Source organism: Antedon bifida, chromosome 7, assembly GCF_963402885.1.
Source record: "Antedon bifida chromosome 7, ecAntBifi1.1, whole genome shotgun sequence".
Classification (NCBI taxonomy): Eukaryota; Metazoa; Echinodermata; class Crinoidea; order Comatulida; family Antedonidae; genus Antedon; species Antedon bifida.
In genome coordinates this window covers 1,021,868-1,037,721 of record NC_136232.1, presented here as the reverse complement: position 1 = coordinate 1,037,721, position 15,854 = coordinate 1,021,868, and the positions used below count along the sequence as shown (strand labels likewise).

The window sequence follows — 15,854 nt, the reverse complement described above, 5'->3', positions numbered from 1 at the left end:
AAAATAAAAAGGTGAGTCCTTCATACGTTTTAGTGCGAAAACATGGAATAGATAGCAATGATTTGTCAGAGTAGCGAAGGTGACGAGATGGATTGTATCGAGGAAAAGTTGGGTAATACAAGATGTATGTGAAAATAAAAGCTTTAACATTAAAACAAGGATTAAGGAATACAATATATCAAGGATATACAGAGTTGTACATCGGATATAGTTCGGATATGCTTAAGCGTGCATACAACAGTTAAGTCAAGCCTACATTACATGTTGTTAATTCTTGACATATTTTTTTCTAAATAAAAAGATACTGATGTCAGTGTCTTCCTAACAGACTTACCCTTTTTCCAAGAGGACCTCATCTTATTCTCAAAATAAAAATCCATTTTAAAATGATGAGATATCAAACAAAAAATAATAATTATAGTATCCAAGCTTCTTTACATAATCCAAATTAATTCAGAGCACAAAGTAGTGGAGATCTTCCGTTTGCAATTATAAAACAAATACTGCAAGTCTAAAATTTGTTGCTGTCACTACAGCCTGCTGATACTGATAATACAATCGACTTTAACGTAATAATGAATCGAAATTTACAATTAGAACAACTTTTCGTATACCGTTTCATCAATTGTAAATATTCCCGCAAATATACACCATTGTGTGTTTAACAAAATAATGAAATGAAAAACCGGTTTTCATGCACATTACTGATTAGTCTTATAGCTCCAGCAGCTTTTGTTATGGGTTAATTCTTCCACACTAACAATTATTCAATGAAATCCAATAAAACGTCTATTGTCAGTTGTTACTTACGCACCACTAGGCCCCCAAATCAGTATAATGGATTAATTTAATGCTATGTGCCCTTCAATCAGAATAATTATAGAAGAACCATAGGAATTTGATTTTGCCTATGATTACATTATAATACATTACTTTGCCCATAATGATTAAATTCAATGGCAAAACAGATTAAATTTCAATCCAAAATCCCTAGGTTCACATCAAATGTTAATCTATAATTAGATTATCCCTTCAAATCTCAATTCCTTGATTTAAAATAAAATTATCTTTTTTCCTAGTTCCCAACATCAAATTCCTATTCAAATTAATTTCTTCTACTTTTAACATGTTCCCTATAACATGTTACAACTTATTTTAAGTTGTGAGGGCAGCAAATAGGCATCATGTATTTGGCAACATTAATCATTTTCAAGAATAAATGAGCATGATGCGTTTTAGCAATTTAGAAGGTACGATTAGATTTAGGGCTATATTAAAGTTAATGATGTCATCTACCGTATTTGGGCACATCACACTTTTTTTGTCAAACTAGTTTGATAGTGTAGACCGAGATTAAAACTACAAAATGTCCTGTATTCCAAGTTTGATTATATTCATCTTTATTTTTCATGTTTTGGGAGACAACTTTAGATTTAAGCTTTTCATAGGTGTATTGTTTTTTATTTCATTGTGATTTGACAATATCATATGTAATATATACTGCATTTAATATCTAAGCAAGTGAGTGGCCGAGCGGTTAAGACAGTGGAACAGTAATTACGTAGCCATAACATTGGCAATGGTTAGAGGCTCAATTGCTCCATGGTTCTGGTGGTAGAACAAGTCTTCTCGGATAAGGACTATAAAATATAGGTCCGATATACACATCTAGCTCATGTGCACTTTAAAGAACATGGTACATCTTTTGAGACGAATAGGGGGTTTCCACGGTGTACTACTACTAGTAGTAGTACACACACAGCCACTGATCAAAACTGAGCCCTCTGGGTGTGAAGAGATCACCCACCAGTATAATTAAATAACAAATTCAAAAAAGTCTTGAATATAATGCTGATTCTAATGCATACCCGATAAAACATGTACACCTATAAAATTAACAAACCTTATACAACTTATCAAAACAGAATAGTTTTTCAAAATTTGTGATGAATTTCAGTACTTTAATTTAATACATATGAGGTCAATCCCCAAAGGAAGATAGTCATGTTGTCAATTAAACTGGACATCCAACTGGACATTCAAGTAATGAATAATGACATGGTGTGGCTGGTTCGTTAATATATGGTGGGTCTTAAGACATGTGGTGCTAACTACAAACAGAGGTGACCTTCCTAAATAAACAGTTTTCTTTTTAGTTGATACTATAAACAACAGAACAACAGAAAGGAACATCTTTAATTTAAACCAATAGTAGGCTATATGGGTATTGAATATTGGTTTAAAATAATCTTGTTTGAAGAAAATAGAATTTACATTTTAAAAATCAGTTCTTCTTGACAGGAACGTTTGAGACGAAAGATACTAAGTGAGTTTTTTAACACAATCACCTACTGAATCACTTCAAGAAACCAATTGAGCCAAAATGTTATCGCCAGATAAGTTTGTACACTTTAAGTTTAAAAGTGCTGCACCCACTTTTACATCTGTTGTAGTTCAACCTCTGACTGTAGGTATAGTTAGCCTACCAGCAACTTGCCTCGGATGTTGTGTAATAATATTTTACATAAATAGGTTTGTCCCTATTTAACACTAGTTCCCTTATACACACAGTGATCTAGGTTCCTGATAATTTTGCATGAAATATGTTTTTCAAAAACATAAAGTTAACAAATGGAGAATAACCAAAAGAAACTAAATTATTTTTTTCTCCAAAAATATTAATAATCCAGTTAAGTAACTAAATAATGTTTATAATACTCTACAGTATTTTCTTATAATTTGTATAAAGTAGATCAACAATTTCTTATATTATATTATTACTCAATTCATACAAAATACTGGTAGACTTATGTAATCGAGTACTACTTTTTTTTTAACATCATTCTCACATTCAACGAGTTTGATACCATCTAATACCCTATTGGTACAAAAGTGATATAAATAACTTTAATGGACAGAAATACGATTCTGTCTTGTATCTCTAACAGTGTGTGTTCCACACAAGTTAAAATACTTACATTTCGGTTCTGGTTGAAACAAATCCATGCTCTAAAATCCCTCAAAGAAAACTCAGCAAGAACTGTTTCTTATAATCATAGTAACATTTTCTTTATCAGTTAAAGTATGCTAGTAATTTTATGAAGGTAAATATCCACTTGGTAGCGTTATCAGTAAGCTCTCGAAAACACCATTAGCATGTAGCTTCTTCAAGAAAATAGGTCTTGTAATAGTTGAGTTATAATGACCCTGGAATTAGCATTCCATACCCAGTTAGCAGTCCATATAGCCGAGGGCTTACCACTGCCCAGCGAGAAGGCTGTAATAGGAACTTCTGTTTTCAATTCGGCCACAATCCACGCGTTTCGTTTAACAGCTAACTGCGTATACGTGATACTGCAGAGTTTTTCTGCCTATGATGTCATGGCAATAACATCTTGGTGAGCGGGAGATAACGATTTTAACATCAATCACACTATGCTTGATTAACTAAACATCACATTATGCTCATCACCGTCCAATAACGCCAACATCAGGTGTTTTCGTTAGAAGACAATAATACCATTCCTAATAACAGTATCTCAGGATTTTGTACAACTATCAAAACCTAATGTTCTATGAATTCCCTACAGGTAAAAATGATTGACTCGTCAGGAAATTGGGCAAAATCAGATACACAGTTTTGATTAGGTGGCGATTAGCCACAGACATAAACTCATATTAACAGAGCTTGCTATTGTCGTATCTGTAGATTCTTTTTTATAACTGGTCAAGTTTCTACCTTAAATTGCTATTTCAGTTCTTACTTTATCCTTTTTGGGTATTAGACAAACTTGGCTCGGATGACCACTATAGTAACTGTACTTACACAACTATTTATACAGCTTTATTGTAAATCTGTAAAATTGAACTCAGCCTTAATGTTCAGATATTTCAGCTTGTGTTTATAAAAACAAATGTGAAAGTCCAACTAGTTAAACATGGTTTTTTTCATATTCAAGCATTAAGGATGTTTTAAAATTTATAGCTGATTATTTTGAATTACCAATTATTTTTACTTCCAATGTTATATAATAAATATATATTTTCACCCTTTGTGAACCTCTTGCCCTCTTAAGACATGCAGGTGTCTCAACTCTTCTTAAAAGATAATTGTTAAAGACTGCAGAGACCATTGGATAAATTCTGTAGTTTAGTGTTTTCAATATAAAAGTAGCCTGCTATACTTATGCCAAAAATATATTCCATACTTTTTAAGCGTCACTGTCTGGTCCTGATTTTCAGTCGCCTCTGTCTATTTTTCTCCAAGAAATGGCAAAAAACGAGTGGTTCTATTGTAACTGGTAATTTTACGGTAAACGAGTAGAAAATGTGAATTTTTATGTTTTACCTATCACATTTATTGCAAACATAAATGTTACTATATCTCATTTTGGAACACAATATTAGATTGTATATTACTGATTATAATGCAATACATTAATGCAAATAAAAAAGCATTCATTCAAATAATATATATTTATGGCCTTCGGTTTACTGAAAACACATCCTCATCAGTGCAATGCATATGGCAGACATCTCAATCTTTTCAGTAATTTCTTTTCATCATCATGTCATCATGATTTAGTTTATCTTTATTATTATTTAATATTATCTCAATCTGTCTTTATTTCTACAATTTTTACTGAAAATGCCAAATAAATGAAATGTCCTCAAATGTTTCTAAGGAGCATGTTCCGAATGATTTTTTTACTTCACAGCTGTAGTCACATGGTGAATATTAGAAACTCTCTGATTGGCCAACATTTTGCTTCCTGTGTTTTGACACACGTATGGTTGGGGAAATACCATATCAAAGGCATTTTGCATGGCATGGGTCGTTGATGTATCCATTTAATAATATCGTCAGCTTACCAATTTAAGAGGTGGTTTCTAATGGCTTTTTTGGAACATATGAAAATACGGTTTTCATCATAATGCACAAACAATAAGAAAGTCTTCATAACAGCAACAATGTACGCATTTAGGCTAGAATAAACCATACATACTATGATGCCAAACAGAACTCTGTTGTTAAAAAAAGTTATTTTCAATTATCATAATAGAGGGCGACATTGCATATTCTTTACAAATCACATATTTTGTGGTAAACATAATGGTGATCAACTGCTGTATGAATAGTAATACCATCGTTTAATTTTCCTAATATAGTTCCTGTTCTTACTAACTATATATGTTAACTTTTAGTTTTGTACTATATATACTTTCGTTTATCTGTTTATGTTTGTACTTGACTGCACTACAGTTTTTGTGAGTGCCTGTTACAAAGGTGAAATGTCCCAAATGTTCATATGTCAATGTTACAGTATATTATTTTGAATGTTGATTTGAATAAATTATATTTCAATGTTATAGCTGAGAGAATCGCAATGTGTTATTTTCTAGTTTGATGATGTCATTAATTTTTATTTTCCAAATTATACCCAGTTTACACAGCTTCGCTGATATACTAACAAGCGGTATACCCTTAGCAAGCACATGCGTGGAGCCCATTTAAAAAATTAAATGTATTAGTAAACTATCAACAAGTTTCACTACTTTTAAGCCTGGCCACCTATTTCAAAATCCTGAATTCATCACTGTCATAAGGCCTATACTAATCCAAAGCCGCCTATATTTATTTTTTTGATTGAAAAGAAAAGGCTGATTACATATAAAACAAAAATAAACTTTAATCTGCGCTTCTCAGGTAGGTGGAATTTTGTAACACTGTAAATTCTGATACAAGCTTGACTTTTCTGAATTATAGGGTAAATAATAAAATAACCGCAAATGTCAATATTGATGAAAAGATATATGCAACAAAGCTTTTTTAAACATAGATAATAGTGTGGATCAAAGGGTGCAAGGATAAAAGAAAGATATATATCAGATACAACACAGAGAGATTTCATGGGCACTCAACCACATCTCACAATATTCAACTTTGAACAATACTAAACATCAATTTTAAAAATGACTCTAGGCAATTATAGTTGTTTGATACAAGAAATTAATAAAAGAGAGGTTACTAAATGATAGTTATTTAAAATTGAGCACAAAGAATAGTAAACTTATACGAGGATGTAACAGTAGCTTTTCAAAAATGCAAAAATACAAGGAAGAAATAAAACTATACTCAATTCAATACGGTCTCATAACATACAAAACATAGACAACCCTTTTTAGTGAATTATAGTCATTTGTGATTATTTCTACAAAAATACATTGTGATGACAAAGGCGTTAAGATACTTCTCAGACATTTTACCATTTTATAGCTCTGGCAGGCACTGTTCAACAAAAGTTTTGTCTGACTTTGAGTTGTAAAATAACCATATAAGAATTTAAGCAAGTACCCTGAAATTGTATGATATAGAGGGTGCTGTTCAACGGATTATTCAATTACGATACGATATATGATGTAATGTTAAAATTATTTTTTTCGCAATTCCTTTCTTCGGAGGCTATAGTTGTTTTATCTAAGTAAGCAGGCACAAAATATGTTTTTAATATGTAATTGGTTTTTTTTTTTTAATTGTATAATAAATGAAACTAAGTTTATCTAACTTTGATTTGTAACCATATAGGACTTGAACCAAGAACCCTGTAATTCTAAGGTATATAATTATACAAACGTTTTAAATATTTAATTTATCATTTGATAAAGGATGTCGTATAACAGATATATCCTTCTATCTGTAAATTGTTCAGGTAAATTGCTACAACAGATGGTACTATACTGTAGGCCTTTGGCTTGACTTAGTAAATTTTGTTATACACCCTAAAGGGGCTTACTTTAAAAGTTCTACCAACAAAGCTTTCATAATGTCTGTTATACGGGTAGAATACAAATATATTGACTACATGCTACAATTTATCAGCAATACTTATTATAGAGAGGAAAGATTTATACAGCAAGGGTCACCCAGGCAGGTTTAGTCAGATTTCTAGTAAAAAGAACTCCTTCAATAACAACCCAACATACAGGTTGGCCTAAAGTTTTATTTGAAACTTGCAAAACAAATCCTGTATTCTCAATACACATTTTGAAAATTGTGTTGGGTACAATACCAGAATATGAGGAACACAATTAAACATTAGTTTCTCCAGAAAAAAACATTTTAATGGAAGTAATTTTGTCCAACACACTGCGCCAAATGTCCTTACATAGCATAAAATGTTAAAAAGGTAATAAAAGACTACAAATACTCCCTAAATCATTAAAAAAACATGTATATTCAGAAAATAATTAGTAAATCAATAACCAATTAATATTTACACCATTTATCTGACGTTTATTAATCACATCATGTACCATTTTACCTTAGCATATATTCCTCACATTAAGTTCACATGAACTGGCATTTGAGGACGATATGAGCTGCTCAATTTGACAAATTATTGATCCGCAAGTCGATGATCACGTTAATATCAGCCAGACTTGTTTGCTGATGTAATTTGTAAAGGTTTTGGGAAATCGTGAAAGGACAGGATGGAATGACAGCCAATTTAATGTGTACATGTTTTACTTACTGTATGAGAAGATAGAAATATAGAAATATCAATTCTATTACAGTATATTATCTACCGTCTACTAATTGGTTGAAAGAGCATCACATGATTAAGTGTAGATTCAATAGTAGGTCTGAGACACAGAGGCAAATAGTTTTAACCAAAAACATGAAATTTATGGTACAAAAATTGAATTCCATCCATTTTTTTACTGACCAAAAAAAAAATCTGTGTCATGTACAGATATATTTCATTTTTACCACCCATTGATTAACCACAAATACAAAGCCGTATTTATACACTACCCTACAATAAAAATTAATGGTAGTTCAGTTGAAATGGATCTGGTTTAGAGTTTCTTAGCAAATAGAATGATTGCCTCTTCGAAATAACAAACTACAGTAGATTTTCTGCTTTTCAGAAATTCCTATTCCCGTGAAACGAAGGACAATATGCTTTAAAACTACCACTACTGTATTCAGGGGACATCTTTACTAAAGAGGCACTTTGTAGGGTTCCAAAGGTGTTCCCTTAAAAAGGATTCTAGAGTATTTGAAAGATCACTGAGATTGAGCAATGAAGAAAACATTTTTTATAAAACCCAGGTAAATTTGTTGAAGAAAAAACGTTTACTTATACATTTCTACAGCCCAGGTATATCACATCGCCTGTGCATATTCACTGGCAGTGTGAAAAGGTTCACTAATATTGTTTGGTATTAACAAGAACTTTAAGTCAGATCACCGGTATTTAATACAGTATAATTCAATGAACTGGTTAAACGAGATATATCATTGATATGAAAATAGAGGAATTAAAGTTAATTCCTGCATGATATGAACATCAAGGATAGACTTGGTGTACTTTTGTGAATCTTTATTAAGGTTTAATCATTATTAACGGGTTAAACCCACTTGATCCTAGAGTACACACAACAAATGACTAAAGCTTTGACTATATCGGTCTATTGGGCACAAGCGGAACTAAAAATGGTACAATCTAATCTCTGTAATCTGTCATGATAATGGGATGGTTCTTTGAGAAGAAACATGTTCTTAAAATACCCATATTAGTCTGGATAATACCAAGTATAATAATACCATAATGTACTGTTATCGAATACTTTATGCCCCAAAGGCTTTCAAACTGTCAGGTGGCTTTAAATGACAGATACACATACCTATATCATTGCCTTCTATAAGTACGATAATTTATTAAATTTACAATAACTAATACTAATAGGGAATTTCTAACAAGTTTTTAACTTATGGTAACAACACAACAACACTACATCCTTCTATCTTCATAAATGACAATCTAATGTACAATATAAACTACCACACAAACGAACAGTCTCACAAATACTAATATTCATCGATCTTTATAAAGTATGACAATCTGATACAATAAACACCACATAGGGAATTTCTTAGTTTTTCACACATGGTACTGTAAACAAACATCCTTCTACGGTACAGTATTTCATTTCATTTTCATTTATTTGTTTGACAAAAAACTTCTGGGGCTTCTAGAGACAGTGAATTTTGATAGCTTGTAAGCCAGAAGTCCCAGCTTTATGTCATTTTATTTATATATATTATATTTCTTTAAAGTATGACAATCTAATGTACAATACTACCACTGTGGGAATTTGGCACACAAGTCTTGGTAAACAGCAACACTAACATATTTTTTACAATTTATTGCAGACATAATTCAATGTGAAGTTTACAGGGTTGTACATTCACTTCAATGGGCCAACCACTGTCACAATCTTACTTTTTTTCAAAACATTTCCTACTTCTTAACAATAGTATGCACTGTATTCCATACAATATCATTGTGTATATACTAATACAATAATGCACCTAAGTAGATTCTTGTTGAGTGGATTGTTCAGTCACTTATATTAATAAATAAATTTTCTATTGCACTGTTAATGACATCACAGAGTGCAATAGAAAATTTCTAAATATTTTTTATATGCGAGTACTGCAATCTCGTTTTTCACGTTTATTTTTGTTACACAAAGAGAGCAACAACACGCGCGACAAGAGGCTGATCTTGACTATCATGTTTGATCAGTAGTGTGCGCCGTCTATAATTGTTTTACTTCGCGTCCAAAATTGGAGCACTGCCTTTTCGACTGGTTTGGACCTAACCTCTCGCTATTAAGTAGGTGTCTTATAAAACAAATAATGAATATTTTATATTTGTGCAATGAAACAAAAAATTTCATTCAGTGAAAGATGAAAATTGGATATATTTTCAAATCATGAAATTATTTGTACCATCGCACTCATAAACATTATCTATATACTGTATACTATAAGAAGACTTTTATTATTAGACAATATTTTCAATTTAGGTATTATCAGTAAAGATTGAAAACCTATAAACAGCTCTACTACATAGACTAGTTACATTTCAATAATGTATTGTCTGAAAGAAATTACGGTTTACTATGAACTAATTGACACTAGGACATAAGTTTCCATAGCAACAGTTTTCTCTCTTTTGTGAAGTAAATAGGTAATTTCAAAATATCAATATGTTGCAAAATTCAAAGACTGATTCATAATTAATAACATTGCTATTTTGTTTTACCTCACTCTAATAATTAAAGTACATTACCATATCATTTTAAATTTTTATATCTAAATCTTCAAACCCTCCCACTTTACTAGGTACCATCTACCTGTATGATACTACAGTGGGACTTACAACTCCTCCTTTGGGACATCTCTATATAGTTGTCATCCCTATTAAGGGGACACTTCCTTATGGAACTAGGGGAAATATATGTTTTAACACTACAGTCAACCCCTATACAAAGGACTCTTTGTTGCAGGGTACCCAAAGATGTCCTCATACAGCAAAAGGGTTTCTACATACAGATGTAAGAGTAAGATACTGCTGGTGAATACTACCTGAATAATTTTTTGCCCAATCCAACTGTACGTAGCAAGCAGGCAAATTATTTTCAACTTATCATTCATATACTAATAGTAGTAGGCCTAAATCATATGATCTTTTCATCAGTTGCTTAACTTTTAGATCTTTGGCACTCAGTAATTGATATCATAAAAAGTTAAAAAAAACAATAGCTACATTCATAAAATAAAAAATAAATGAAAAAAGTGGCGCACTGAAATCTTTTACGAGTCTTGTTCTTTGACGGTAATTGCGATATCAAGCAATTCAGCAATATTAAAACTACAAATGATAACAATAAAATGCATACATAACAATCAATATGTATTATCTCAATATGCGTTGTTTCGAATGTTCATTTTATTATTCCTAAAACCATAGCAACGTAATCGTGGAATAATAAAAACATTTTTAGTATGCAACACGACAGTACAATGTTATCAAATCAAAATCTTCTGCCAGAGTGTACTGTACAGTATGGCATCAATTGTTTCATATCCCTGTCCTTTGTAGATTTCAGTAATTCACATTCACGACAATACTGTAATTAATAAATCTGTATTTGGACAAAATACTCTTTATTGATGGAAGCATTTGAAAGAACCTTTTAATATCCTCAAGTGTTCACTCTGGTTTGTCATGAAAATTCAGAAAATGTTTCATTCATATGAGCTTCATGGGGAGCTTCACCCAAGTTTGTTTTTTAAAAAGTTGTTGCACACATAGACATTATTATTTTATAACTCATGGTACATGTAAATGTTTTTATGTTAAGGCATTACAGGCTGGTTTTTATCAGTGACAAGCCAGTTGCCAGGAGGAAGGTCCATAATGTTCGAAAGAACCCACTTTATCTTAAAGGCCAGGTGCGGGTAAAAAATGTCTATTGATCATACATTCCAATAATTATCGATCTATAGTTTCCCCTATGTTTCATAATTTTGGGGGATTTTATTTGTGTTACACGAGCTTGTTGAAAATAAGCACTTTCTTATCAGTGGGGGGATAGTTCAAATTACACAGTAAAATCTCTATTCTTTTGTACACAAATTTTGTAAATAGAGAGGCATTTTAAAAAGCTATGAAAAATAAACGGTGTGGTAAAAAATTTTATCACATGACTAAATATAGTTAATATAACTTGAATTTTACATTTCTGGTATTTTTATTCAACTTCAGATTTTTATTTTCATGCTATAGCAAAAATTATCCACCGTATATCCACCATCTTTTTTCACCTTCTAGGGAGTCACCAGACATGTTATTACATTAGGTTAAACTACCTAACTACTGAAAAAAGTCTTCCTGGTTTTAATGGCAGAATTTTGCCAAATTTTGTATTTGACCATATTGAGGGAAATTCATGTTTTTTCGTTTTGATTTCTGTTACAAATATTTGATTTATGTACAATTAATCAGATATTATATTTAAAATTCATGCCTGTACCTGAGCTTTAAAGTGCCCTTTTCAAACTAGAGACTTATGCAGTAAACATTCATAGGCTTAAAACTTAACTTCTAACAATTTTTTCCACCAATCCTACTGGACGTAGCCAGCAGGAATATTATCTTCAAATTACCATTCATAAATCTATGATCTTTTCATTAGTTGCCCTTATTTGCAGAAAAAAAAGAACTCCCTTGCAAAAATTTCACTTTCCACTGATCATGTTTTTTCTTGAGTTGGTCGTGCCATCATCAACATATTATATATTGATGATGGCACCAACTCCTAAGGACATTATCATTCATACAAATTTGATAATTCTGAGTGGATAAAGCTCATCAATAGTATCTGATTAAACATCTATATTCCTAGATCTATTTGCTATCATACTTGACCTTTCTGCTATGTATACAAACCTGTTTTGAGTAAATGTAGGTCGTAGGGACTCGTTGGTAAATATTAACAATAATGACAGAAATATAGCGGTATACAGTTTAGGTAAACTTGAACAGTACTGTAACTGTATTGTACTTATTACAGAACACTGGTTAATGATTACAACAAGTTCACATCATTATTCACAAGTCTTTGTACTGTATTACAAAAGACAAAATAAATTCTATCCAACATGTCATTGTTATATCTTATTATAACCCAAATACTACCAAACATTGTTATATTATATCAAACCTATATCCCTTTTCTGGTAACTCACTCAATTAGCATCCCGTGAGGGTTAGATCTGAGATATACATTAAATAAACGTAATTACCTAAATACTAATAGAGTATTACTCTTAAACACATTGATATTTGTGAATTATGGAAATGGAATGTTGGATGGAACGTGAATGCAAAGAAACATGATGGCATTAAGGTAGATGATGTCAGATAGAGGGTTGGGAACTATGACGTTAGATAGGATATGGGCAGATACAGGAGGTAGAGCTAGGGAACACCTCCTTTCGAGAGTTAGGCATGCAATGAAATAATAAACTACCTTACAATATAGTGATTTTTTATATTAACTCTGACCTAATAAAATTTATTTTATTTCAACCGTGATCTTCAATGAGAGAGGTCCATCCAGCCAAAGCTGATCACAAGAGACCCTTACATAGCAAAGACAATGCAAAGCATATTCTACTCTGTGACATGACATTAATAACATAACAACAATGACATTGATAAAGACTAAACCGAAAGCAACAGCTGTGAATAACATAAATGAAATTGTCCGATCTAAAACAAATTAAACAATGAATTTTGTATTTTAATTGTAAGTCAGAAAGTATTGTGTTTCAAATGGTGTCTGCTGAAAAGAACCTACTTTTTGGACGTGACCTTCGAGGTTTTGTTTATGCGAAAAAATAACCATGTGAATAAATTAATCACAATTTCTTGGCAATAGAAACAGGACAAATTTTCAATAAACGGTTAAATGTCAGTCTGAAAATAACGGTTAAAAACACAATTTATTTGGTGTTATAGCGCAATTTAACCGGTTATCGCTGTGTAACTTTTAGCTGTTAATATTGACAGCTGTAGTATCTTGAACGTTTGATCGCCGATCACATTGCATTTTGGGTATTTTTAACTGTATTATTAATTACCAACCACAAAATTAAACGGATTATGAGAGCAAAAAATGTGGTCGGCCTAAAAATAACATTTTTTAAATAATGGATTATTCTGCGCTATGCAACAGAAACAGACCCTGAGGATGATTTCCCCACTGTATTTGTTAGCAACAGTCCAGGGCAACAGTAGGCAAACAGTAGCAGAAGCCATACAGTATGTGCATGAAACAGCAGTATTTTAGTAACAGCAATGAATTTATATCCAAATTCACATGTTATATTGTTTATGAGATGACTGTTGTAAATAATCATTTCAATGTATCCATACCTCCCACAGCAAAGTCATCCTAAGGGACTCTTCAAATATCTTTAACTTAATTCTCCTAAGAATATTACACATAACTTATGGTGTTTTCTGAAGTATATTGTTCATATATAACATTCTATGTAACATTAGTCTGGTAATGACAAATGAAAAAGATGTAGAAATGTTTTTGGACAGTCTATACACATGGACAAAAGTTTTTAAGCGTAATTAGAGTTAAAAATTCATTGGGTTTTTAATCTGAAATTTCAATTCAATAATAATTAAAGATATTGATTGAAAATTTAAAATAATTGTTTCTAATTCTTTTTCATTTTTAATGTCAAATATTTGTATTCAGTTTGACAAAACAGTGGATCGAAAAAGAAAATAATTTACCTGATAAAACTGTAATTTAAAGAAATAAATATACAACCAGACGCCTATTGCCTGGAAGTCAGTGAGTTTTAGGTTAATTTATTTTTTATAAACGAATTTGTTATATATTCTTTTTCATTTTGCCAAAAGTGAGTAATTTCTAAAAACTACAAAATGGGATAATTCAAATTTGATTTCATTTGTCTTTATTTGTTATGAAATCTTTACATTAAAGAGATTTTTTTTTAATAAATTATTATTAAAATTAATATAATGAACAAATTAAAAATCTCATTTATTGTTGTTTTTTATGCTTAGAAAATTATCAAAAAATTATACATCTTTGAGTATGTAACTAACTTTGACCATTTTATTTTCTCTCTCTTTAAAGGCATGTCGGATGAATCAAATAATTATTCACAACATATAATATTTAACAACCATTTATCAAATTTTATCGACATTCCATTTGTAAGTGCAATGTTGGCTTAAAGAAATGAATCAATAATTTTATAGCAGTTCATACATTAATAATATTAACTAGAATTTAATTCGTCACTTTGACGAATTATAGGTGATCATTTTTATCATTTGACCGAAATAATTTTTTTGCACGTACGTTAACATACGATCAGAAAATGTTGATGTATGCCATCCTATTATACGCTTTAGTGCTGAGTTGTGCCTATTATATGCCATATACAATATGTACAGTATATAATGTATCTATATACAGTGTAGCATAGGTGAAATTACGGGACACACATCGTGTTCTAATTTTTTGGTATGATGGAATTATCAAAATAAACTCGAAGATGACAATTTCGAAAGATAATGAATTGAGCAAATAAATATAAGAATTGGAAGAGAATTTGGCACGTAGATGCGCTGTGCACGCTCTTTGAAATTTGTATAACTTTGACGAAAAAGATGAAAAAACTACTTTTTAACTTCAACTGGCCATATGTTAACGTCACAACATCCGATAGGCTTAATTTTTATATGAATTCATATCTACATTTCATCAGCTTTCATAATACATTATAATTATCAAGGTAACCTTTAATTCTGAAGAGCTGTAAGATATTCAAATTTACGGCGAAGGTGAAATTACACGACCTACGTTATTCAAGTTTTTACGCGTGATGACGTCATCAAAATAAAAATAGTGGCAGGTCATGAGAAAGTCAATTAATAGAGAAATCACATATTAAAATTTGAGCGAAAATCAGGCACAAATTATTAGAGACGCGTTCTATTGAATGTGATAAAATATGACAAAAGAGAAAAAAAACTTAATTTTAAATTCAAGTGGCCATTTGATGACGTCACAACATTTTGTACGTCAAATGTGTACATGAATTCATATCTACAACTCAATGGCTTCCCGAATAAGTTAAAAAAAATGGGGGTCATCTTGCATTCTGAAGAGTTATTTTCATTTTAAAAATGCCTTATTTTTCACCATTTTCAGCACTTTGATGCAATTAATTTGCGCATTTTGTCATTTTTAACGTGCTCGTATAGCGTTATCTTAAGTCGGAATGGACTCAAAATCGGTGAATGTACTAAGAATTGTGAGTAGATTGTGATTTATACATCACATTTTATTTTTTACGCTTTCTAAGAATCGCGTGCGCAAAAACGTGTTTTTGCGCAGTAATTTTTTGAAACGCGCAAATGGCCTAATTCATGCTCTAA

The 15,854-nt window shown here is 31.2% G+C and overlaps 1 protein-coding gene across 7 annotated transcripts in view; it reads right to left on the bottom strand.

Annotated features, from left to right (window-relative positions):
• Window positions 1-15,854, bottom strand: part of LOC144847921 (dystrophin-like) — a 210,941-nt gene that overhangs the window by 173,243 nt on the left and 21,844 nt on the right. Inside the window, exon 1 of one of the 7 annotated variants that reach the window (XM_078704512.1) lies at window positions 2,979-3,540. The exons of 5 other annotated variants lie outside the window; for them this stretch is intronic. In XM_078704512.1, coding sequence (XP_078560638.1) covers window positions 2,979-3,006 — 28 coding nt within the window. In that variant the 5' untranslated portion in view covers window positions 3,007-3,540. Of the gene's footprint in view, window positions 1-334; window positions 457-2,978; window positions 3,541-15,854 lie in introns of those variants that run through there. One more of the 7 variants, XM_078704510.1, reaches the window with a different exon arrangement.